This window comes from Annulohypoxylon truncatum (genome assembly GCF_022578515.1).
Source record: "Annulohypoxylon truncatum strain CBS 140777 unplaced genomic scaffold F4807scaffold_35, whole genome shotgun sequence".
Lineage (NCBI taxonomy): Eukaryota > Fungi > Ascomycota > Sordariomycetes > Xylariales > Hypoxylaceae > Annulohypoxylon > Annulohypoxylon truncatum.
This window is the reverse complement of record NW_025953821.1, coordinates 58713-84311: the sequence shown is the minus strand read 5'-3', so window position 1 is coordinate 84311 and position 25599 is coordinate 58713. Positions and strand designations below refer to the sequence as shown.

Genomic DNA, 25599 nt, shown 5'->3' with positions numbered 1-25599 from the left:
TGCATTTGCACTCTACTGATTTTTTACCCTCCCTCCCCTATCACATTTTCTTCTTCCCTTGCTGTATACAACATGTAGCCGCTGTACACAGCACCACCCCCAGAGATACCTAATGAACAAATACTTCGATTAATATTATTGCTCTTCGTTTGTGATAAGTGCCATGCATCCTCTCAACTGTGCCATCAATCCAGTCTAGGTACCCTTGAAAATCAAGCGCGAGGGTCGCGAAGTTAATAGGTTCTAAGTCTGCCGATTTAATACCACTGTAATATGCCAAGCTTAGCAAACAACATCCAAATACGAAAAGCCCAAGGTAAATAAGTAAGAAGGTAAGTGACCATACCACAACGCCCTCCTCAGGCCCGTGCAGCTTCTCGCCGCGCACCAGCTTGCCCACGGCCAAGCGTATGCGGCGCATCAGCTGCACCCCGTATTCAGGGTCGGGCGGCTGCGGCGTCGGCACGCTGGTGTCGTTGCGCAGGATCACGGGCGCGGAACCGGCCGGCAAGCCGACGCTCTCGATCGCCGCCTTCACCAGCGCTACGTCGTCCGCGTTCCACGCCATGCCCATGATCACCGCTTTCGGAAGCGTCGCGTAGGTTCCGGACCCGATGTAGCTGCTCTGCGTCGGGGGCGCGCGGCCCTGCAGGACTTTGAGAAGGGGAAAAAGGGTTTTGGTTAGCCTAGGTTGACGTAGGCCGAGGAGCGCCGGGAGCGGAAAGTTGGGGTGGACAAAGGGGTTTGTTGCATGCATTGGATATGGTGGTGGTGGGTTTACTCACTGTAAGGCACCTCGGCGGCTGTGGGCTTGCTGCCTTGGCAAAATAGGATCACTGCAAACTCCGGATTAGGTCGGAAGTATATAGAAAAGAGTAATTATTTTTCGGTGGCGCATAGACGAGATAGCTTGTTTTCTCAGATTGGCTCCGGAGGATTCTTCTTATCCAATCTCACGTTTGTTTTGTCTTTTATGTTAAGGTACTTACCGTCGATATCGGGTTTCAAGCCTTCCACGACTTGCCTACCGACGACTTCGGCTTTGCCGCAGAGGACAACTGGTATCGGTGCTGAAGCTGAGTCGCCCATGATGTTCTTGGAAATATATGTTAATGGTGTTTAATAGGATGTTTGGGTGTCGATCGGTTTTGTGAGAAAACTTCGTGGAAATTCCTTCCCGTACGCATCAATATATTAATTCCCCAGCGGCTCCTGCGGGTCGTCATCCTGTGACTGGGGGATGGGCTGATGCGTGAGATCTATCACAATGGAAATTGATTAGGTACCTACACTCGTCGGTCCCGAGCACGTCAAACAGCGTCCAGGTCCAGCTCATATGCCTGGCACGATGATGATTGGAGAACCCGCCGGACTTCAGGTTGCAGATCCCTCCGAATTTGGGTATTCAGGGATCGTACAAAAAGTCTCGCTACATTCCAAATTCGGCGCCTGCAGGCATCATCCATTGGCCGCTACAATTGGAGATCACCCGCGTTAGAGCAGGGATTATCGCCGCTGGGGACTTACCGGTCAAGCTCGCGCAGCTCGTAGATTGGTTACATTAGTAGCCACGGTGCCTTGTCGTGTAATCATTATATCAGTCATCACTTCCTCGAAACACCCGAGTCAAGACACGCATGTATGGCTACACTGCATGGCTCAATTCGTTAGGACTTATATCTTGCTCCGGGTTTCCCTATATGTCCAGAAATCGGGTAGCTTGGGCTCGTCCGTTTTTTTCCACCGATTGAGATAAAAGGTATGTGCACGCTCCAACCATCTCCAACTCCTTGCACCAGCTGTTGAGAACAAAAAGCAAAGACAACAAAGAGAAAAACAATCGAGCGTCAGTGAACAATGGATTACGTCACAAGGTCATGAACCATTTCTCTTGTGAATCGTGAATCGAAGATTGAATAATCGGGATTTCGATACGGTATGGTTATGGGTTAGGTATCGCAAAGGAACAGCAACGAAAACACAAATATCGGAACGCGTCATAAGTCCTAGTCATCGCTATTGAACACGCCCGAGCACCGTTTCCCCGTCACGGATCGCCGAGCCTCTATTTCCTCGTACGACGTTCCATCCAATTCAGCAATAGCATCGGCAAAGCTGACCGAATGATGTCGTCCAAGTCCAAGGTAACCCCTGTATCGCAAGTCTATGCGCCGGATGGAAATTCCAACGAGTCCTTTCCTTTACATTGTTCGTCCCGTAGCGGCATTCCCAGATACTAGAATTATTTTTATCTCTTTTAATTGCGTTCCATAATATCTCTTTTGGAAAAGGTGAAGCTAGAAGGAAAGCTTCATTAAGTTCCGGTTCTACTCTGTAGATAATACACCGATATGATTTACCTAGAATGAAGAATGATAACCCGTGTTTGACAATCCTAAGCGCATCGTACTATAAATGCCACTGCTTAAACTTAGAATGTCATGTTATTCAAGGTATACTACCGACTGCATAGGTATCGCGGCGATGTGGGTGCTGTCACCGACTGGACCCCTTCAGCTATATTTGAAATCTTTACTAGCACTCAAATCGTCTAAGAGGTAACATCCTCCGCTATAGTTAACATAGATAGGCTCTCAACGCGATTCGCAAAGGGGTTCAGCTAAACTTAACTGAGTTTTCTCGGAGGTCTTCCTGTGTCGAAGTCAAGTCTATTCCTTTAAGTTATTTCTCACGAGCATCTAGGTCAAGTATAATTGACAAATTCCGAACCTCATTCTAAACCTAGCGACTATTTCCCTTAGTCGAATTACTCTTAACCTCTGTCCACCCGGGATAAATATTGATAGGGTGTGGAAGAGTCGTATCTTATTTAGCTGAGGTTGACGCCAACTGAGCGTTCTCAATCCTATACATTTCGAATTTCTTTAGTAGTGGGTATCATTACGTGCTGAGGATCGGTCGAGCCAAGTTATGCCATGTGTACATTAATTCAAGGGGCTATCAACTGCCTAGCAGAAAGAGTGCTAATATGAACAGAATAGTGCATTAGGTATACTTACATCGTGGTCATTACGGTCGAGTTCTCGCAACAAAGATGCTAGACTCACTTGAATTTTCAGAAATCTTATTAGAACTTCCTTAACGACAACCTAATAGTTGTTCACTAGCAAAATATGGAAGTATATAATCATTACTACCTTATTCATCAAGAAGGTTTTATGTCGTGGTTTGTCGCTCCTATTATAAACGATGTGTAGGAATGACATGGCAAGTTGCTCATGGAATTCTCGAGACAGGGGGTTGGTCTTATAGAATTAACATCCCAGAGTTGTAATGAGAGAATTGGTGAAAGACCAATGCGGGTCAAACATCTAGGGAGCAAACGGGATAAATGATATTGTGATGGGTTGAGATGCAAGAGCCAAACTGCTGCAGTAGTAAAAGAAGGATATCGCTAAGTCGAAGACGTGATCACCTTATATCGCTTCTATAGATGATAACGTGAAAGATATTGTTGAGATTATATAATAGCTTATCCACTCTAGGGAAGCTTGGTGAAATGTCTACATGCACGGGGGAAGGCTCCACAGTTGCGCGTGTCATCAGGGAATGATAATAGGGAAGGTATTGTATATACCTACCTATATAGAAGTCTCTTCCCCCTTTACCTGGTCTTAGAGAGGTTCGAACATTAATATAGGTAACCAACTTCTCACCCTTACTACCTGCGAGCTACGTGCGAACATCTTGCATCTACCTTTTTACTCGAAGCCAACCAAAACCACCAAAGGCTTTACTCTTTGGCATCTGTACGTTGGCCCACTTCCACCAACATTTTACCTAATGAGTACATTTAGCTCACCGCCAGCTTTCAGGGGCTCTCTCAATGATACGCTTATCGTTATGTTAATTCATTCTACCTAAAAGATCGCCTAGGTAAAATATAATAAGGGAAAGCAAAAGAGAATGTTGCAATGAAAAATAGAAAAATCCTCCCTCTTAGGTACTCTCCCTAACACGAACCGCACCCTGTTCCTGTTATACCTGAGATTGAGCCCATCATGACTAAGAAATATATATTACTACGCTTGATATCAAGGCTTTATACTCAAAGTAAATGGGTTACACTAAGCTGATTATCTACTACCTCTCTCTCTCTTTCTCTCTATATATATCAAAGTGATTCGATTCGTTTCTTTTCTGGTTAACGAGCTGTTGCCAATTACATATCGTCTTGGTTTAGCCAGGTATATAACCAATAATACTATTGATCGAATCTGTGCTAGCTTCTCGCCACGTGTTATAACTCGACACTATTCAAAGTCTCCGCCCCCTAGAAAGAAAATGGATCCTCGAAAATCACCCCGGCTTATGAGCTTTGTTCTAGTGTAGTGTTGTAATATCCTGTCAAGGTTGCTTTCATGATAAGCCCACATACCACATGATAGTTTTTGACCACTCGTATAAATTTGATGATACTTGAATGATACCTCATAATACTTTCTTCGATGTAAGCTTATCCTGCAAGCAAATATCTTCTCTTACTGCCGTTAGTTTTAAGACGTGTGCTTACATAACATAAAAAAAGGCGCTGGATGCTGCATGTCAGCTGCCTCCATGATTTGATACAGCATTCATATAATATTTCTTAGGTACGTAGACGTATAAAAAGACTCACAAGACTTTGGGACTAACCTACCCGGCCGGTTCTATAGTGACAGTACCATTTATTCGTTAAGTCAGTTGCTTACATGCGGGGCACGTATCGTATTATTTCTCCGCATCTGAGGGTATTCAACCTGGCTGGTTATAATTAAGCTTATTCGATTCGGTTGAGCGGACAAGAACCAGGTATCTTCGGAAACCTCCCTTTTCTCTTTGTATTTGGTGACTGAAAATGGCATATAACACCAAGCCATCTATTGAACGACTACCGGCCATCCCAGCGGAGGTGACAGCCGAATGGCTAGAGTCTAAGCTCGGACACAAGGTCAAGTCGGCCACATTGACGCGATCTATATTCGGAACGGGTAGCAAGCTATTCATCTCTATCGAGTACGAAGAGGAAATAGCTGATCCGGACTCGCGGCCGCGGAATATCTGCGTGAAGGGCGTGTTCGACCCGGCGATGGTAAAATCTCAGCCATGGACTCTAAGCCTGGCACTGCGTGAAGCCAACTTCTTCGCAAAGATTGCGCCGAGCATTAAGCACATGGGCTACCCCAGAGGTTGGTGGGGCGGAACAAGCGACAGGCAAGGAATTGCCATTATGTCCGACCTGACGCACGAAGGCTGTACTTTCCCGTCTGAGGCTGCCTCTTACCCGGTCGAGAAGGTCTTGGATGGCGCCGCGCAGATAGCCGGTCTACACGCCCAATTCTGGGGTAGGAGCCAGGACGACTATCCTTGTAGGTTCGGAGCAGAATAGCTCGGCGGATACCAAGTGACACGACTGATAAAGGTAATAGGGATTTCGAACGATTACGACGTGGCTATGAAGTTCATCACCGAGCCGTGGGATAGCGTCGTGCGAGAACCTGGACGGCCTAAGTTACCTGAATACTTGATGGACGGCGCGCGCGTTAAAAGGGCTCAAGAAAAGTACTATGCTCAGCGCAACCCCAGGTTTCGCACGCTACTGCACGGCGACACGCACCTGGGCAACGTCTACTTCACGGCTGAAGGACATACGCGGTTCCTGGACTGGTCAGCGTTCCACTTCGCGTCTTGTTTCCACGATCTAGTCTACTTCGTGTCCACCACACTGGAAGTCGAGGAACGTCGTGCTCATGAGATGGAAGTGTTAGACCACTACCTGGCGACCCTTCATCGTCTAGGAGGCCCCAAGTTCGAACGCGACGACGAGGAACTTATGATCGAGTATAAGCGTTCGTACATGACAAACATCATCTGGCCGGTCTGTGGATATGACCTGCAGACTAAGGAACGGGTAGACGCCTTCACGGAGCGCACCATCGCGGCTTGGGTTGACCATAAAGTTATCGAGGTTATCGAGGCTCAATGGTAGTTATCCGGGGGTAAAAAGGGGACTATCCTGTATAGTTCGTAGTTGTCTGATATGAATTTGGTCATGACTGACTTTTTTTTTGTTAGTTTCCTTTAGGACCTGTGATCTAAACTCCCTAACAATCAGATGCTTGGAAGTTCTAATAACTTCATATGCAGGTTGCTGGTTTCATCATTGGTGTTGGAGGGAATGTGAAATAAAAGCTTTAACAATAGTGGGCCTAGATTGTCCATGCATCTACGAAGTACATGTATGAAGTGCAATTTTGATTGAAATGGTCTGTGCGCAAGTAGGGAATACATAGGTACCTACCTAGTAGTAGCACTGTTCCCCAGTCAGCCAGCGACGCGTCCCATCGTCATTAACCCTGTTCCGGTACAAAATACCTAGGCGCTTCCCTACCTGCACCCGCGCCTCTGCGACCGTCTTTCCCTACTTAGTTGTTTCTTCCACTCAATCTCAATTCTAAATTCTCGACTTAAACCTTGGAATTAATCGCATAAAATTCTCTTTCCTCTACCTAAATTCGCCAGAGCTACAAATATAGTATTTCATCACGAATACTACTTAGCTTTTGTCATTCAATCAAGAACCAGCCTTGCGCTATCTCATTTTCAATTACCGACACCGACTAAACCCTTCCATAATCCAGTCGCGTCGCGCATCTCTCACGATGTCCGATTACGCTTCTCTGAAAGTTCCCGAGCTGAAGAAGCTCCTTCAGGAGAAGAGTCTCCCCGTCACCGGCAATAAGGCCGATCTGATCGCGCGCCTACAGGAGCACGATAAACCTAAAGGTGATTAACATTCCTCAGCCTGGTTTGTCGTATGCGCCTTGTACTGACAATCATAGCCGAACCTGCTCGCGAGAACGAAGATGAAATTGACTACAGCGATGACGATGTGCCCACTGCAACGAAGTCGACAGAACCTGCGAAAGCTGCCGAGCCCACCCCAGCCCCGGCTGAGGATAAGCCTGTAGAATCTAGTAACAGTGAACCAACCAAGGAAGCAACCGAGTCTACCGCGACGGCAGACAAACCTGCCGAGCCCGAGGCCATATCAGAAGAGACCGCTACGGCCGAGGCTCTAAAGGCTGACTTCTCTGCACACCTTCCGGCATCTAATGCCGACGAAGAGGCGCGCAAGCGTGCTGAGCGAGCTAAGCGATTCGGTATTGTTGAGGATGAGGAAGACAAGAAGAAGACCGCGCGTGTCGAGCGCTTCGGTGTAGATCAATCATCCCTAGCTAAGGGTCTCGATTCTGCCCTACCCGAGAAGAGAGCGCCAAAGCGAGGACGGGAAGGAGGTAACGCGGAAGGCGAGCGAGGCGCCAAGCGTCAAAATCCTGGCGGCCGACATCGAGGCAAGGGTCGTTTTCGCGGGAGACAAGGCGGCGCTCCTAGAAAGGAGGGTAGCTCTGCCGGCCCAAAGGGCAAGTCTGGCATTTTCAATGATCCGACTGAGAAGGCTAAGGCAGAAGCCCGTGCGAAGCGATTTGGTGGTGGTTCTTGAATAGGCTTGACGAGGCTGGACTGGTGGGACTCATCGAAACCAATAAATCGAGCCCGAGGCATGAATGAGACGATTGAGATGGATTGGCGTGAAGAAAACCCATGTGGTTGCCGCGGTTTCTTATCACTACGAGTCGATATAGCGGGTGATCCTTCAGATCCGGAAAGGGATTTCTACACTAATGCTGCTCACGATCAAATCCCTGTCGCCCTCTGTATTCTAGTTCGTCCGTTCCTATTAGGCCATGAAGCATGACTTAGCCATGTGCCTCTCACTCTGGACTGGTGGCTGGCTTCATCATGAATGATTACTTTGATTGATCAGAAATCCGAGTGAAGCGATCAATGTGAACGAATATTCTCAGACTACGCGGTGAATCTGTCGGGATGTTGGTGGATACGTAAAGGATACATCTCCCTCTCGGGCACTTTCGAAGCGACCAGAATTAAACAATTGACGCGAGCTGCTCTTCGGTCATTCCAATCGAGCACAAGACTGGCGTTCGACTTCTGTGGAACATGCCGGTGATAATATGACCTTATCATTCGAAGACGTGCGTTTCTTGGTCATCACACATACAATATTCACTGCAGCAGAACTCCTAGTTTGGCAGAAACGATGCTCGGCTTAGTTATAAACATTATCTGGGGGTAAGGCTGGTGGATCTCGCCCAGATACAGGGTAGCTATCGTGCAGTAATAGTTGCCGCTTCTTCCTCACGGTACACACCGAATGTTGATACAAAAGTGGAATAAGTATGAGAACTGGAGTGTCTCTGTTTAATGCCCACCCCAACCGTTTTCCTGTGAGGGCGTAACCACCACCAACGCATGACAAACCCCTTTTTACTAATACCCTTGACTATACACTGCAGTGGGTTTAGCCCCTGAGGGTGGAACATATCTCCAAAGTCTAAGGCAGTTGAGCTTGATCATCAAATTGTTGTCTGTTCTCCATTATTTTACGAATCATATGAACAGTTCATTGACATGTCGACGATAGCAAATAGGAAAGAGGGTATCACCACGCGCTATATCTTTTCTTCGACATGGTAATCACGCCCAAGGCAACTGGAAACCCTTGGCTTGTCCTCATCGGGAAGAACCATCGTCTACCGTTGCCGTCTTCCACGTCATCATTTACAAGTCCCTTTTTTTTTTTTTTTTTTTTTTTTTTTAGAAAAGAAAAGAAAAACCCACGGAAATAATGAAGGGTTTCTTTATATAAAACGGATCGGATCTAGGCTGGTTCGAATGCCAATCGCGTTAACTCGTTTCCATCCCGGTTGCAAGCTGCTTTGTCTTCTATAAGAATTATTTCCGCAACCGATCTGTTCATTGCTTGAAAATCTATATACTACCTGATTAATACATTGGGAATCTTCTTATACCTTGTACACAATTTCAGGACGCGATTCCTATGATAATGCGTCCCTTCTAGGCCTCAACTACTACTTTGAGATTAAATCAACTTAGCTACTCCATACCCAAGATCAAACTAGTTTCACAATGTCGACTCCTGCATTCAATTACCTATTACAGCCGGAAAGCCGTTTCTCACAAATACCGCCTAGGGCTAATAGAGAGCTCTCATATCCAATTGAACCCGGTCAAGATTTTCTAGTTTACTACAAAAATTGCTCCCCAGAACTATTGCACCATCTATCCATTGCTGTATACGACACAGTAATGCGCTATGGTTCCGGCATCTCTGATCCAGCTAAATCTACACATTTGCTCGGATATAATTGGTCCCCTGATCCAACATCCTGGAGCAAACGTCACCTTTGGGGGATGGGTGAAGCGGATTCCTTAATGAACGAGTACACCGAAGCTATCGACTATATCAAGGAAGGAATGTTTGTACATCATGATATAATTTTCGAGAAACTTCGAGCCGCTTTTGGCGACCACTTCCTGACAAATAAAAATCTTGGCGACATGATGGATTTGGTCATTGAGTTGGCTAAACGTCGCATGAAAGTCCGGCTGCGGGAATTTACCAGCAACATAAAGAAGGACCAAAACGTATTTGTAGTAAAGGAAAGGGTGGAGTATCTTCGCCAGGTCATAGCACGGACCAATCAAGAAGTCCATCGGATGTCACTGATAGAAGATATGGTCTGGTCGCAATGCCAGCACATAGACATAAACGACAACATGTTCCAGAATACCGGACAGCTGACAACAGCTCAATTCGAAGCTTGCTACGGTTTAAGGCTACAGGAAGCCGAAGCAATTGGTATGTGAAGACACCCTTCACCCCCTTTTACCACATTAACGATATAAAGTATTTTACGCGCTTGACCAAGACCCTGTCACCTTTAAACCAACGGAGCTAGGCCACCTTTTTAGTTGGATCTATCAACTGATTGATCAGTTTGTACAATGGAGATATTTGGCTTTCAACCTATGGTTCCGTAAGCAATGGAGATCCGCCAAATGGAGGCAGGAGGGCGGCATCCAACTCGATAGTATTTATTACCAAGTTATTGCCGAAGTTTTCAAGATCGTGAATCGAATTCAGGCGAACGAGCCGTTGACGGAAGCAGTCATGGCTCCGTTTAAAAGAATGGCGAATCTTTTCCTTGCTTTCGTCGACCTATTACAATGGAACATTTTTCCAAAACCGATATGGGACATTGCATTTAAGGAAAAGGATTTTGGCGAAGCAGGGTTTCCGGCCACCATGCCCGCAGAATATAGCGGCGCCGCGAGACCTGTCCTTCTTCCCGGGATGATCATAATATCTCCGCCGATAATCCCAAACCCCAGGCCTCGACTTCAGTTACATCAGCCCATCCTCAGTCACATGACCCCACTTTACAACGTGGGATTTCCCAGAGACTGGAATAATGAAAGACAATTCAGCGAAGCTCTCGGTCTGCATAGAACTTGGAATGTTACAAGGTATTCCAAAACCAACGAGGGTGGCGGAGGAAAAGGGACGACCCAGGGCAACGTGAACAGCTCGAAGACCGGCATAAAGGGCACATCCATGTCAGCCCAGGCCGTACGGTTCGCGGATGATTCGCTGGTTTCTGAGGACGAGGACGGGGAAGGATTCTGGTTCCATAACGTCAACTCGGGGCCCGAGCCAACACCGTACAGCGACTTATACGAAAATGTAGTCGACAGCCCCGGCCTTCGTCGCAAGCATGTTGCTTTCGCAGCTCATGGGGCTCGCAGCGATACGTCGTCGCCAGCCAGATTCTCGTCCGGACACTCTTTGAAGCGAAGGGCTAGTCATGATTTTTACAGTGCGTCTGGCGTTAAGAGACCGAGATCGAAAGCATAGGGAATTCTCCAAGATCGGCGATGACATCATGATATATAAGTAGGAAGAAGACAAGTTCCCTTTGCTGTTATTTGTGTTATTTTAAAGGGACTTCAGCTATCGCCTGGAAAAGGGGTTGGTATACAGTTGGCTATAATGTTGTATATCGGAATAATTGATATCTTCCAACGCCCAGGCGTAAATGTATTATATATTGTCCAATTTATTAGTCGACGATAGTTCTATACGTGACCTTACTTGCTAACTTGATGTTGATAATCTCGAATTGTTAAAAAGGGGCTTCATGTTGATTTACTAACTGGAATTTTGGCTGCGCAACCACTCCTTGCCGGATATCTACATCTATTGAAGAGATGCTTATAAAATCACCATAAGAGCTTGTTTACAAGTTTTGCTCGTTAGTAGAATACTACTCATACACTGATTAAAAGAGCGGTCTATGAGAGATTTCCATCTAGCGATACCAAATTTGGAAAGTGGAAATACTGCGACCGGTCAGAGTTTTTATGAATCGTGGGGCATTCAGAAAAAAAGAAAAAAAAAGGAGCCCAACCTAATATATAAACGTGACTTACACGAGACTCTCGTGAAGTATATGAAAACCGGATTACAAAACGAGTAAAAACCTAAGTATTCGGACGGTAAATGATAAACCGGAATCTGATTTCGCGATGCCCGTCGATTTCGAGAAGCAGAGCTACTGGCACGAACGCTTCAAGTCGGAGACGTCCTTCGAGTGGCTGGCATCGTCGGAGACTTTCATGACTATCATAGCGCCTCACCTTTCCAGACTCCCCAGCCGCGAGAGTCAACCCAGGATCCTCCAGCTCGGCTCCGGCACGAGCGACTTGCAGAACCACTTCCGCGCGAGCGGCTACCTGGACGTGACGAACGTCGACTACGAACCGCTGGCCATCGAGCGCGGGCGCCAGCTAGAGGAGGCCGCCTTCGGCGAGGTGAGGTTAAAGTATGTCGTCGCCGACGCGACGCAGCTCGGCAACGACCTGCCGCCGGGCCAAAGGTTCGACGTGGTCATCGACAAGAGCACCGTCGACGCCGTCTCCTGCGGCGGGACGACGACACTCCTACGCATGGCCTCCGGAATTAGGAAATACCTTGCCGATGGGGGGATTTGGATTTCTCTGAGCTATTCGTCGAGCCGTTTCGACGTCGAAGACTTGCCGTTCGACGTCGAGGTTATAGCCAAGATCTTGACTCCCAAATTGAAGGAGAGCGAGCCGGATATTTATCACCACTGCTATCTTCTTCGACCTAAATGAGTAGGGGGATGATCTGAGCCTGTCCTGCTTATTCTGAACGTATCCGCTGCTATTATCTAGGACTGTGACACGTATCGTAGCAGCAATAGGGGGAATGAATCAAATATGAATGTTACATAATGCCGGGATTGTGCGGGGAATATCCCGATTCACTTAGAGTTAGTGACGTTGTGGAATGGCAGAATAGGCACGGGTGCTGAAGGGATCGCTAGGGCTAAGACCGGAGCTTTTCCAGGCACCCTGCCTTAGCTGTTTTAGTTTTGCAGCTCTGCGTCACCTCGAACCCCACTATTCGCTTATAGCTGGGGTGCTGCTGGTTGAATAATAGGCGATGACCTCATACTACCGCCATTTTAACGCTCGAACGTGCCTGACATCCAATGCATGTTTGCGCTTTTTGCATGGTGATGCAAGTGCAATCATGTTTCCTCGTCCTTTGTGTGTCGTTGTATTACTTGCCAGCATCATTAGGTCTTATTAAGTCTCACAATTTCAACTTTTCTTCCTACCTACTAGGTACTTTACAACTCTTGTTCTATTTGCCTGCTTACCACCATTGCCTGAACTTTGCTAGCTTTGCAAACCCAGCCAAATGCCTATTCACTGAAACAATATGGCAAACCAGGCAGATTTCGAGCAGGATACGCCCGGGAGAGAATATAGAAATCCTCATAACGCCAAACATCCGATACCTACCATACAAGGATACCGACAACATCGAAGAGAGCTTGCTGACCAGCTAGAGGACGAAGAGCAGGCGCAACGAGGTCCGGAGGATGTTTCAAGGCCTAAACGAGCATTCGAGTCCGCTAAAGCAGCCATCCGAGGTCAAGATATCCCAAAGTCCTCCCGCCACGATCCATACCCCTCTACGAACCACAACTATGCCAATGACACACAGTACAAATCAGAAGAAGCTGTGGGCAGTCATAGCGAAGGCTCTACGGAAGAGACCGTAGATGATGAGGGGAACAAAAATGCAGACAAAAACCAAGATGATGGCAACAAAAAGAAGGGCGAACAAGATAAATCGGGAACAGAGGCTGTCGCCAGCGCTGTCGATCCAAAAGAGAAACGCAAAGCAATGAAAAAGGCCAGAAGACATGGAGAAGGACGTGAAGTTACAGACCCAGTAACGCACCTATCAATTATCATACACGATCAAACAGAGAAGGACCTCAAGTCGGTGCCTCAGAACCTACCAGAACCAGGTCTCCATCATGACACTGCCACTGGACCACAAGGCGCTTCCAAGTCAGATGAAGAACTGCGGCTAGAGCGGGAGAAATTGCAGCGAACATACAACGGTATGCAAAGGGTGTTCCCGCCGCCGGACTTTGAACACACCAAAAAGGAGCTAGCCTCTGTCTACCAACGGACGGTATATGCTGGCTTAACTGCGATCGGCTCTTTAGCAGCCGTCTTACTGCCTGCCCCGGCAATCATCGCTAACTCGAGTCGGTGGGTTCTGCTTAACACAGGTCTGTTTGTTCTCCTAGGAGCAGCGACTGTTGTCGGCATGGGAAAGTGGGTAAGCAAGAAAACCAGCGAGGTGTTCGAAGACGAGACTTGGAGTGCAGCGAGACGGGAGGAACAGGCTATTTTGAGCAATAATGAGGAACTACCGGAATCGACGCAATGGCTGAATAGCCTACTCTCGTCCATCTGGCCGCTCGTCAACCCTGATCTCTTTGCCTCGCTTGTCGATCAAATTGAGGATATCATGCAGGCCTCTCTACCTAAAGTTATTAAAATGGTCAGTGTTGACGATATGGGACAAGGTAGCGAAGCTATTCGCATCCTCGGGGTTCGGTGGCTACCGACCGGCGCGGCTAGTCAAACTGTCAGCTCCGACGGAGAAATTCGGGGGGACCACAAGAGCACTGGAAGTGACCGAACGGATCCGCAAAATCCACAAGGAAATACTGATAGTCAAGAGAGTGATGCAGAGGAAACTTCAGAGCGTAAGAATGAGGGTAAAGACCCAAAACAAGAGGAGCAGGAGCAGGTGTCCGTCAAAGAGGGGATGGAGGCCGAGGAAGGTGACTTTGTGAACATGGAACTTGCGCTGGCTTATCGAAGTCGCTCATCTGGCGATTCATTGAAGGCAAAGGCTAAGAACGCCCATCTTTACCTGAAGTTTTACCTTCCTGGAGGTGTAGCTGTTCCCGTCTGGGTTGAGCTTAGGGGTCTTATCATGACCGTGCGGCTTCGTCTTCAGCTGACACCAGACCCTCCATTCATCTCGCTTTGCACCATGACGTTTCTTGGGCAGCCCAAGGCTAGTATTTCGTGTGTGCCTCTTTCGAAGCACTTGTCTAGTCTCACCGACATACCATTGATATCTTCCTTCGTCAATTCTGCCATCGATGCTGCTCTCGCAGAATACGTGGCACCGAAGAGCCTCACTCTTAACCTAAAGGACATGTTGGTAGGAGAAGATTTTAAGAAGGACACGGCTAGCTTGGGCGTTGTTTGGATTTTTATTAAACAGGCTCGCGGCTTCAAACAAGGCGATGGCGGAATTGGCCCTATGGAAGGCTCGAGCGATTCGTACGTTACGGTGGCCTGGGGTAAATTCGGCAAACCAGTTGCTTCGACTCGCATTGTCACGGACGATGACGAGCCGAATTGGCATGAATGGGCGACCATTCTGGTAACTCCGGAAGAGGTGAATGCTGAGGAAAAGTTAAGATTGCAGCTCTGGGACTCAGATAAATGGTCCGCGGACGATGATCTAGGTCGAGTGGAGGTAGACTTGAAGCGTCTTATGAAAAGCCCGAACAGGATATATGATCGCGAAGACCGCTTTGTCGGACAGGACTCCGATGAGCCAATGCCAGGGTCAATAGTATGGTCTGTTGGGTACTTCTCGAAGATGAGGATCACGTCGAAGGAACTTGAACAACAAACCGTTAATGAAGAAATAAGAACCCATGATCAGCTCAAACGACACGTCTCCGAAATATCCGAACACAAACTCCGGGAAGCGGGCAAGGCCTCGGACGATGAAGAGCTAAAGCAGCAGAAAGCCCAGGATTACAGGGAAATCGAAGAGTCTATGATTATTTCGGCTCCGCCTTCTACCGACTTAGTCTCAGGCATCCTTAGTGTGCAAATACACAATATCACCGGCCTCGAGGTACAGAAGCTCCAGAAGGACGATAAGGGGGAGGGCGGTGACGATGAGGACGAGGCAGAGCAACACGATGACATGCCCGACAGTTATTGTACCATTATATTGAATCACAAAAAGATATATCGAACACGGACGAAACCAAAGAACTCGAAACCATTCTTCAACGCTGGGACAGAGCGGTTTGTTCGCGACTGGAGAGACACCGAGATAATTGTGAGCGTACGAGATTCCCGAGAGCGGGAAGACGATCCGTTGATAGGAATCGTTTATCTTCCTCTTGCAAAGGTTTTTGCGAAGAAGAGCCAGATGGTGGAGAATCTACCTCGTAAGTACAACATAGTCTCGTTATTTCTATCCATGTGGAATCCTAAAGTGATCCGTCGATCATTGACTTATGATCCTATGTTCCTTTATCATAGACTGTTACTAACACTGCCAGTGGTCGGCGGCATTGGATTTGGACGAGTCCGCATCAGCATGGTTTGGCGTAGTGTAGAAATCAAACTCCCTCCCAATCTCCGCGGATGGGACTACGGAACTCTGGAGATCTGCGGACCTATCAGGGCGAAAGAGGGCTTGCCGAAGTCACTGACAGAGCATCGGATCAAATTGCGGACCAATATAGGGCGAGCTAAGATGTACCCCGAAAGCGGCCAGTGGGTCTGCAAGAGCAGGAAGGAGAACGAGGCAGTGTTTTTGGCTGTCCGTAAGCGATATGCTTCAGCCATGGTGATCGAATTCCGCGAATCCATTCTTGGACGCGACAAAACTGCTGCCTTCGCGGTCCTGTGGCTTCACGATCTTGTCGACGAGGAAAATGACACAAGGCCCCTGAAGGTGTGGAAAGGATCAAAGGATGGCCTTCAAAAAGCCCGATCTTGTTGCGACTATAATGGCTTAGGAGAGGGCGAGCAACCCTTAGGCGAGATTGAGCTTGATCTAAAGTTCTGGCGCGGCCTCTCTGGATATCACAAGAGCTATGCTTCTCAGGCTAAGAATAATGACCTGAGAGATGTTATGGAATGTTTAGATACGATCACCGACGAGAAGCTCGACGACGATGAGGATGAATCTGGAGATGAGGCTGATATGGAAAGCGACGATGACTCGGAGAACGAAGAGACTCGCAAGAAGCTTCGCGTCCATACCAACGATGATTCTTCGCGCTCTAGTTCGGACGACGAGGACGGTGCCCAAGGATCGTCGAGCTCATCTAGTCTATCTCTGCGGGACTTCAAGAAGGTCAAGAATATTTTTCACAACCCTGTCGGAGGAGCGGCTGAAGTAGCTACGGCGGTGGTGGCACCCGGTCATAATGATCCTGATGATGGATCGCGAGGTGTGCGAAACCAGCTGCGCGATTACAAGGACCACCATAAGCAGCTTCATCGCAAACACCGGGGCATTATGCAGTTTCGGCCCGCGAGGGAGGCCAGCCACCTCGGCAGCAAGCTTAGTAGGCTAAAAGGTAATATTGGCGGAATGTTCCACCACGATGAGAAGGAGACCGGTGTTGAGACAGAAGTCTAAAGATGTCATAGTCTTAATACGGCAGTCGGCAGGTTAGTGGCCCCGGAAGAAATGAACGGAGGAATACGGCTATCACTTATTAATAAGCGTTAATGGACGGCAATGACTCAATCATATGCTGCAGGATGTCACAGGTGAAGGATACTTGAAGGGTAGTAGGGCTGAGAACGAGAAGTTGCTGATACATTCTATTGTACCGCGCCCTTGGAATTACAGTCTCACTGGAGATAAGCTACTACGTAGTAACATGGGTAGATCTGGAATGCTCCTGTATTGAATTGATTGGCCAAGTTCTGTGTTGAACATCGCATAATTCTATATTTAACTAGACTGCGCAGCATTTGGGGTGAGGTCCAGATAACCTCCGCCGTCCGGCACTTTTCTGGATGCGCGCTTTTACTAATGCGTAAGAGGTAGGTATCTACCTGGAAATATGGAGAAATACCCGGGAATGAACAAGTGTGTGTGTGGAGGGCGCTGATGAGTGCTAGTAAAATGACTTTGACACAGCACAACGTGGTGTTTCCGAACCGGTAGAGCTGACGCAGGAAAAGAACAACAGATAGTTCTATTAAAACGTTCCATTAAGGGTAGGCAATACCGAAATACTATGGCCTGCAGCCCTGAATGTAACGATCAGCATTAGAAACTTCCATCGAAGGATTTTGATTATACAGCGCAGTTTGCATTTGCATCGTACGCGTGCTTGCCCTGAAATTGCGCACTAATGCACTAGTAAAGGTTCAAGGTTACCCAAAGTTTAGCACGCATCCATGGATGTCACGCTCTTAAATGGTTCTAATGCTTCTAGAAGAATCCTCCTTAGGTGCATATGCACTCTGCAAGCGCAGGATGAAATATCAATATTACACTATTGTTGACACATCCCATCATTGCCCTTCTCGACTGAGGGCTTATGCAATATAACCCACTGATCCGGCTACATCGATACCCGAGCTAATCTTTATCTCTAGGTACCAACGTGGGAAATGCAGGTGTTATGAGTCTAACGTAAGCCTGACCGACCAAGTAAGATGGTTGTCGGCTCTTGTCCAATGCGACTGGGAAAGTTGACGAACCAGCGGCCCCCTATTTTTTAAGGCTGAAGTCTGACGATAATACAATATTGATTGTACTTAGTACTAGTTGACCGCTACTATATCTCGGCGGGGGATGGGTATGAAACCTCGACAGTGACAGCGATCGGGCTTCGTATTACTATTAGATCATCGTCCGCCGTCCATCGGCCGAAGAATGTCGCGTGGAGGTTTAGATCCTACGAAACATTATCGCAAACCCAACAATACAGCTATGTAGGTGGATTGATAGCTTAAAATCGGAACGAAGCCACTACTAACCTGCTAACCCATGAATAGTTGCCATGCTTAAATTTCGTTGCCTAGCTAGGAGCTGAGGTTGATCTCGAAATTACCCAAGAGAATCTGACCACGAATGTTCTTTTGCTTATGCAGGCGTGAGGCACAGACAGGCACAGGCATTCAAACGTCTGAGTCTGAGCCTTTCCAATTAGCATTGCCACATAGATACCCAGCTACCCAGGCACGTAGGTGGTAGGTATGAAAGATTGAACTCGGCTCTCAGCTATGGCAATTCCCTAAGTCGATTAGGCAACGCTTTTTTTCTGTCGTCGTGGGAGATAATTCGTCGAAATACTGAGCACCACCTGAGCATGATACTATTATTGCAATCCACATGCTATCCACACGCTATCCACACACACAGATGAGCCTTGGCCGTTGGATCTCATCTCACCGCATTGCGGGGCGCCCATACGACGATAAACTCAATAAGAACTCTGTCTCGTTGCATCGCGCATCAACTACCGCCCAGGATAATATTGGAGCCACAATGGTTCATGCTTGACTCCTCGATATTTAGGATGTTTATGTACAATGTCTTCCACGTCCGCGGCTACGTACCCAAGAATTTGATAATGATCCCTTGTACTCGGCGCGCTTACGGCAACCAGGCGCTCCCCCGACCTACAGAATTTCGTATTTGACAACACAAATACCTGATTAGTCGCTCACTTCTATCGATCCAATCGTCATTACAATTAATATCCCTAAGAGCGAAGAGCAAGTCGCATAAGCAAATCAAAAGAAGCAAGCCTAGGCACTACCAAATAAGGTCAGACATAGGAAGACAGCTCCCCTGTTCGAGGCGGGACATGCGCGTAATGTCGCCCGAAACGAAAAAGTCGCGAAGAAATAGCCCAGCTAGCCGTAGCCAACAGTCCTTCACCTCTGATTCGTCAGACAGAGGCTGCACGAGCGACCAACAATGTAATGACTCGAGGCCGACACGGAAGAGGGCGAGCAAGCCCAAGGTTCGAACAGGTGAATGGTCAAATCTAATCATCTTCAGATGCATCCATTGGCTAATTCATTCTTTATCAAATTGCAGGCTGTATTAGTTGCAAAAGAAGACATGTCAGTTTAAATTTGAAGTTTCCAGTTATCCTGCCAATCTATCCATCGCGGAAAGCGGCGAGTCTATTGAGCCTAGGCCAGGCCGATTATTCAATGCTTTAGACTCCCTCCTTACGGCGTTATTTTTTGTAATGGCAGCGGATCACTGACTTAATCTTCTGTAGGTAAAATGCGACGAAGGCAAGCCGTCTTGCGCAGAGTGCGAGCGCCTTGGACTTATGTGCGAGGGTTATGCTCTTCCTAAAACAAAAACCCTAGCCTCCCGGCCTGAGAGGTTATTGCTCCCGAAGCCGAAGCTGAGGCCCTTAGCAGGCTCAGGGAGCAAGCCCTCGCCGTCGCCTCAACGAACAGATCATCGACCTTCAGTTCCACTGATGCCTAGTTACGGGTTCGGATGGAACGAGGACGATGTGTGGTACTTCACTCTCTTCAAGGACCAGATATGTCATGAGCTGTCGCCTTACTACATAACCAACTTCTGGACCCAGACGTCTCTCCGAGATAGCATGGTTAACCGATGTATTCATCACTCAATTCTTGGCATAGGCGCCTACGGTCGTGCGCTTATGGAGCTTCGCAACGAGCATTCCGCGCATGGCAAAGGACCTCAGACGTGGTGGCCGCCCTCAAAACTTAATCGACATCACCAGGCCGCGCTTATGCATCATTCTAAAGCACTATCACACCTTCGATCAAATATCGGGTTATATGGCCTCGACGGCCGTCTAACTATGGCAGCGACTCTCTTATTCATAGTATTCGAGAACATGCAGGGAAATTATCATAGCTCTGGGAGTCTTATTCGCAGCGGCATCAAAGTCTTGACGAATATCCGGAGTACGAGTCCTGATTCGAGATCGATATTACGTCGCCAGTGGGATCGTTATCTCACAACTCCGCGAGACGAGGTGGACGATATGACTAATATGTTTGCACGACATAGCATAACGTCCGCGTGTCTCCCGTTTGCGCACGGGAAGTACGCGTATCATATGCTCTTCACCGAGGGCGAGGAATACGATAACAGCGACGACCTCGGATTGTGCAGTCCTTTTACGTTTACCATCCCGCAGACGCTCGACCAGGCAAGGCAAATATGGGACTACCTCATGATCAAACTCGCGAATTTCCAGAGCAAGGTTGCATGGCATAATCTCAACCCCGATTACGACTTCGACAAGTCGGCCGCGTATCGGGAACAGGCCATCTACTTATCACAACTACACGACCTAGGCATGGGTCTCGATTCTCTGCTATTTAGCCCCATGGATATTCGCGAGAGCAAAGGCCTCGAGCTGCTGAGATTGCACCATAAAGTGGCCGTGGTGGCCATCACGTGCTGTCTCGACCCGACGGAGATGATGTACGATGAGTTCCTGTCCGAGCTCGAAGACGTGGTGCAGCGCTGCAAGCTCTTCATGGAGTTCCCGACGGACGTGCCCGTGAAGGTCGGATTCACCAACGAGGCGGGCAGATTACCTTTACTAGCTCACATAGGCGCGAAATGTCGGACCGCTAGGGTCCGGGCGGAGGTCGTGGAGCTGCTCAGGGCTTCGGACTGGCGAGAAGGTCCCTGGGATAGCTGGAGCTTGGCGAATGCCGTGAGTGGTATCATGAAAATCGAAGGCCAGCTGGGCATGGAGAATGCTGAGAACACAGTCCCGGCGAAGGCGAGGTACATGTGGACGAACGTATTCTGGGACTTCGAGAAACAGCAGATGCATGTCGAGTATACCAAGGTGCTGCCTAACGCGCTCGGGGAGTTTGAGAAAGTGCATTGCGTTATGGGTGAGCCCTCGGCTGTTTGAATGGGGAGCTAAATCGAATAAAACGGCTCCATAGATCGAGGGCGGTCGAGAAGGGTTTATATACGGGCATAGGCACGACGAATTCGTTCGACCAATACGTACAGTTTACGCAGCCATTTTAGATTTATACCTCGGATTTGCGTACAGCTTAGATAGCGGAACAATACCCCTGAATAGATAACTGTTACCAATAGCCCGTTTCGGCGCTTATCCGTAGATTATCTGCTCGCTACCACTTCCACTTCCATAAGGGCAGTCCCGGGGAGTATCCCATCGATATATTACTTATCTAGGTACAGTCCACAGCCTACCAACGAGAAATATTCGCTAACGGATTAGTAATAACAGGAGAGACAGGGCCTCCAAACCTCCTAACCCTACCTCCCTCCCAGTTTCCGCCTCTTCCTCGTCTCAGCCAACCACCAAACTAAGTTATCCAGAAGCCTATCCACCTCCCCATCCCCGTCCCCGTCCCCTTGTCCCTCACCCTCACCCTCACCGCCATCCCCATCCCCACCGTTTCCCTCCTCCTCCTCCTCCTCCCCTTTTCCCTTCCGCTCCTCCTTCCATTCCCACTTCCTCTTCCGCCCCCTCCGACCCCCCGGAGCCGCCACCCGGTCCTCGGCCTCGAACTGCGCCGCGATATCCGCCTGCAGCGCGTCCGCGGACGCGCGCCAGTCGTCGTGGTCCCCGGGGGAACGGGGCGAGGGAGACGGCGTCGGGCTCGGTGTTCCGTAGCCGTGGGTGTGGGTTTGGACGGCGAGGCCGCCGCCTATGCGCCGGCGGCGGGGTGTGGGTGCGTGGATTTGTGGGGGCTGGGCTGGGATGGAGCTTGATGGTCTCCAGTTGGGTGACGGGTTGAAGGTTGGAGATTCCAGGGTGTGTTCAGGGGGTATGTAACGAGGAGTATTGGTCCCGTGTGCGTGGGTGCTGGGTCCTGCTCCCTGTTCGTGCTGTGTGAAGGTGAGTGTTAACTACTATTCGTAGACCGGCGGCTGGACTGGGTCACGTACCGTGTATGATGATACCTCAGGTGGGTCTATATCCATCTCCATCTCCATCGCTGGAATATTGATGTTTTACCGCCGATATCAGTGGCTACCAGTCTCGATGTTGCAGCTCTATCGTTGAAGCGTTGCTAATACGGATAATACGGAAGCAAATCCTGCGATCAACAACTGGCCGAAGTTGTGATGGTTACTCGATTACCGCATTCGACCTTCCTTTGTCGATAACGTTGAACTATAAAGAACTATGGGCATAAACCGAGTCCATAAGGTTGTCTTTGTGCGCATCGCGGGGACCGCTCTTTGTGATTCCAATAGAACAATGCGCGAATCGTCCAATTAGGATGAGTTTTCATGAATCCAAACTTAATCATGAGCTTGCTAGATACATGAGAATTATCTTGTGTGAGATGAATCCTTTTGTAATTGAGTTGAAGGAAGGCATCCTACCAAAAGTCCGAATAGCCTCAATTTTCACCACCCCGAATGGTAATTCACGTACAGCAGATAAACGGACCGTAGAAGAGAATAATCGTATAAAATGAGATCCATACTGGCCCTGGCCCGGTATGATCTCCATTTCTATAGCAAGTAAGCATACTTAAATGTTGAGTCCTCGTTCACGCAGAAGAGAAAAGGGGGTTCATTAGAATAAAATGGGTATAATATCTAAACTGATTATGACGGAAGGATGCCTTAGCAAGAGGAAAAACTATGCAACAGCGCTATGTAGTTGTGCAATCCCCATTTTTAATGACAATGCTAGCTTCCAGTACTTAGTATTTATCTTTTTCCGCGAGCGCGCTTGGCCAGGCGGGATTTGTATGTTCAACCACTCACTCACTCACACTGCGTACCTAATCCATACAGCACAATTCGAACACCGTCTATTTATTTATGTAAGGTTGTATGCATTTTGCTTGAAAGCTTTTCTTTCGCCCCCCTTAAACCATCTTCTCGGGTCCGTCGCTACTCTTAGAAGAGCCCGCGCGTCCGCCGTGCTCGCCGAGGACGTCGCTGGTGTGGCGCTGCAGCTCGACGTAGTCGTAGGCGAACTCGCCGAGCTGGTCGTCGTCGACGCCGAGCTCCTCGTTCTCGGCCGAGACGCGCAGGCTCAGACCGGGAATCAGGTTCATCAGGAACAGGATCACGCAGGTGAGCACGAACGAGTACGAGAAGCCCGCCACGCAGTCCGCGATCTGGTAACCCAGCTGGATGTAGTTGTGGTTGATCCAGCCGCCGGGGATCGAGGTGAAGCCGTCGAGAGCGGCGATGTAGTCGCTGTTTTAACGGGGTTTGTTTAGTACACGTGCGCGAGTGAAGAGGGACGAAGAGAAGGGGGGGAAGGGGGAAGGGGAAAGCGGGGGAGCTTACGCTGCGAAAATACCGGTGAGCAGGTTGCCGATGATACCGCCGACGGCGTGGACGGCGAAGATATCGAGGGCCTCGTCAACACCCATGTAGAACTTGAGCTTGGTCGCGAAGTTGCAGCCGATGCTGCCCACGATGCCGAAGATCACGGCGGCCCAGGGAGTGACGAAACCGGAGGCAGGGGTGATGGCGACGAGACCGCAGATAGCACCGGAGCAGAAACCGACTACGGACCACTTCTTCTCGAGGCGGTAGTCGAGCAAGACCCAGGTGATACCTCCAACCGAAGCAGCCAGGTGAGTGACGATGCATGCCATGACAGCGCGGAGGTTAGCAGCGAGAGCGGAACCACCGTTGAAACCGAACCAGCCGACCCAGAGGAATACGGTGCCGAGAACGATATGGGTGACGTTGTGAGGGCGGTAAGGCAGACCAGCGTTCTTGGCGTAGCCGGCTCGCTTGCCGATCATGACAGAGAAGGCGAGGGCGGCGGCACCGGACGAGATGTGGACGGGGGTACCGCCGGCGAAGTCGAGACCGCCCATCTTGAAGGACCAACCGTTCGCGTTCCAGGTCCAGTACGCGATGGGATCATACACAATAGTGGCCCAGACGAACATGAAAACGATACATGGCAGGACGCGGGCGCGATCGACAGCTGCGCCGATGGCGAGGGCTGGCCTAAATTGTGGGTTAGACTACGGTTAGGGATTTTGGGGTAGGAGAAAAGGGGAAAGGGAGGCTAAGCGATGCACGGCGCGACTTGAAGAAAAACTCACGTAATGGCCGCGAACATGCCCTGGTACAGGCAGAATAGGATATCGGGGACCTTGGTGCTGCCGACGGAGGGCTGGGCGAGGGTCTTCATGAGGCCGAAGTTGGAGAGGTCGCCGATGAAGCTGCTGCCGGTGTGGGAGAAGGTCAAGCTGTAACCCCAGAAGAACCACTGGAAGTCGACGACGGCGATGGATAGCATGGCCAGCATGATGAGCGAGAGCGCGGACTTGCGCCGGGCGAGGCCCGAGTAGAAGAAGCCGACGCCGGGAATCATGAGCAGGACGAGGGCGGCGGCGGTTATGATCCAGGCGAAATCACCGCTCTATAATAAAACATCTTTACTTTAGCGCTGTTCTTCCTTTTCTTCTTTGCATTTTCCCTTTTCCTCCTTCGACGGCTAATACACAATGGTTTTTTTTCTTGTCGTACCTCGTAGAACTGATTTAAATCCGTGACACCGGTAGAATACCCGGCGTCAGCATCGCCGGTGGTGCCATTGTACGGCGTGACGTACAAGCTGGACGACATGTTGACGTCGCCGCGATCAAGAAGACGCGACTCGAACCCTTTTAATTTTCGTTCCCCTCCTCAGATAAGAGCAAGTTGACGATGCTTCTTTTGGGTGAGACACTCGTCCCAGAAAAACCGGACGGTTCGCGAATTTTTGCTTTTTTGGCGGAAAAGAATGATGCACACAACAAGGGAAAAGAAGAAATAAAATGAAGGTGCCTACGATGCCAGGGGCGGGTGTCCGTGCCTAAATATGGCAGAAGCGCATTACAGCTCGGGGAGTTCCTTCGATTGGCAAGACGGCTGCAAGGCAAGACATGCAAGTGTTGTACAGATGTACAGCGGGTATCTACGCCTACGCACGAATACATGCCTACCTTGGTCACTATCTTGTACCCCTTGCTTATTACCTGAGCGAGAATGATACAAGGAAGGCCGCTGCGTCGCTTGTACTCCCGTCGGTATGGGTGGGATAAGGGTGTTCCCGATACCGACTTGAAGGTTCCTTTGTCCAAGGATATTCGCAGTTAGTAAAAAAGGATAGAACACACTAGGACAGAATACGCTACATATCAGTACCCCGGTCGAAGCAGCTTTAATAATTTTAAAATGGCAAAAGACCGTTGACAATTAGGGTGGATCTTGCTGATAAGGACCCGAGAGTACGGTGGATTCTAGCGAGCGCGGCGAATCGCAACACGATTCGTTTGTTCTTCCAGTTCGCTGACCTTGCTGCTCTTGGCGTAGCGAGTGGGAGGGCGACAAGGGGGGGCCCGGGGCGTTGGAGATAGGTACCTAGCCTTGAAGAGATAGACACGTTTGTGGCTGCGTGGCCGGAGCATCACCACTGAAAAGAGACGACGGAGAAACAGAAGGATTCATATATGCAGTCTGCATGACGTTACAACTACATGTAGGTAGAT

At 49.0% G+C, this 25599-nt stretch overlaps 9 protein-coding genes across 9 annotated transcripts; 6 read left to right on the top strand and 3 right to left on the bottom strand.

The window, feature by feature from the left end:
• Positions 1-115: 115 nt before the first annotated feature.
• F4807DRAFT_234489 (uncharacterized protein) lies at positions 116-1212 on the bottom strand. Its single transcript, XM_047994199.1, has 4 exons — positions 990-1212; positions 786-836; positions 347-654; positions 116-266 (listed from the first exon to the last, which is right to left on the bottom strand). Exons 1-4 carry the CDS (start codon positions 1087-1089, stop codon positions 258-260), a joined length of 468 nt encoding a protein of 155 aa, XP_047850790.1. The 5' UTR covers positions 1090-1212; the 3' UTR covers positions 116-257.
• Positions 1213-4478: 3266 nt separating this feature from the next.
• F4807DRAFT_234445 (aminoglycoside phosphotransferase) lies at positions 4479-6050 on the top strand. The gene is made up of 2 exons (XM_047994197.1): positions 4479-5369; positions 5430-6050. Exons 1-2 carry the CDS (start codon positions 4859-4861, stop codon positions 5987-5989), a joined length of 1071 nt encoding a protein of 356 aa, XP_047850789.1. The 5' UTR covers positions 4479-4858; the 3' UTR covers positions 5990-6050.
• A 612-nt stretch (positions 6051-6662) lies between these two features.
• On the top strand, positions 6663-7504 carry F4807DRAFT_463755 (uncharacterized protein; the record flags this gene model as incomplete). The annotated part of the gene is made up of 2 exons (XM_048002023.1): positions 6663-6786; positions 6843-7504. The coding sequence occupies 2 exons, from the start codon at positions 6663-6665 to the stop codon at positions 7502-7504; spliced, it is 786 nt and encodes a 261-aa protein (XP_047850788.1).
• Positions 7505-9475: 1971 nt separating this feature from the next.
• Positions 9476-11034, top strand: F4807DRAFT_439501 (uncharacterized protein). Its single transcript, XM_047999209.1, has 2 exons — positions 9476-9745; positions 9795-11034. The coding sequence occupies exons 1-2, from the start codon at positions 9481-9483 to the stop codon at positions 10799-10801; spliced, it is 1272 nt and encodes a 423-aa protein (XP_047850787.1). The 5' UTR covers positions 9476-9480; the 3' UTR covers positions 10802-11034.
• A 3-nt stretch (positions 11035-11037) lies between these two features.
• On the top strand, positions 11038-12222 carry F4807DRAFT_234424 (uncharacterized protein). The gene has a single exon (XM_047994196.1). The coding sequence runs from the start codon at positions 11473-11475 to the stop codon at positions 12079-12081; it is 609 nt and encodes a 202-aa protein (XP_047850786.1). The 5' UTR covers positions 11038-11472; the 3' UTR covers positions 12082-12222.
• Positions 12223-12483: 261 nt separating this feature from the next.
• F4807DRAFT_439492 (uncharacterized protein) lies at positions 12484-17272 on the top strand. Its single transcript, XM_047999208.1, has 2 exons — positions 12484-15545; positions 15660-17272. Exons 1-2 carry the CDS (start codon positions 12695-12697, stop codon positions 16748-16750), a joined length of 3942 nt encoding a protein of 1313 aa, XP_047850785.1. The 5' UTR covers positions 12484-12694; the 3' UTR covers positions 16751-17272.
• Positions 17273-18950: 1678 nt separating this feature from the next.
• On the top strand, positions 18951-21011 carry F4807DRAFT_453476 (uncharacterized protein; the record flags this gene model as incomplete). The annotated part of the gene is made up of 3 exons (XM_048000465.1): positions 18951-19110; positions 19178-19203; positions 19368-21011. The coding sequence occupies 3 exons, from the start codon at positions 18951-18953 to the stop codon at positions 21009-21011; spliced, it is 1830 nt and encodes a 609-aa protein (XP_047850784.1).
• Positions 21012-21199: 188 nt separating this feature from the next.
• On the bottom strand, positions 21200-22524 carry F4807DRAFT_234335 (uncharacterized protein). Its single transcript, XM_047994195.1, has 3 exons — positions 22469-22524; positions 22025-22399; positions 21200-21964 (listed from the first exon to the last, which is right to left on the bottom strand). Exons 2-3 carry the CDS (start codon positions 22070-22072, stop codon positions 21389-21391), a joined length of 624 nt encoding a protein of 207 aa, XP_047850783.1. The 5' UTR covers positions 22073-22399; positions 22469-22524; the 3' UTR covers positions 21200-21388.
• Positions 22525-22962: 438 nt separating this feature from the next.
• F4807DRAFT_470255 (ammonium transporter) lies at positions 22963-25309 on the bottom strand (the record flags this gene model as incomplete). Its single annotated transcript, XM_048002794.1, has 4 exons — positions 24596-25309; positions 24169-24488; positions 23393-24070; positions 22963-23299 (listed from the first exon to the last, which is right to left on the bottom strand). Exons 1-4 carry the CDS (start codon positions 24692-24694, stop codon positions 22963-22965), a joined length of 1434 nt encoding a protein of 477 aa, XP_047850782.1. The 5' UTR covers positions 24695-25309.
• Between the last annotated feature and the right edge of the window lie 290 nt (positions 25310-25599).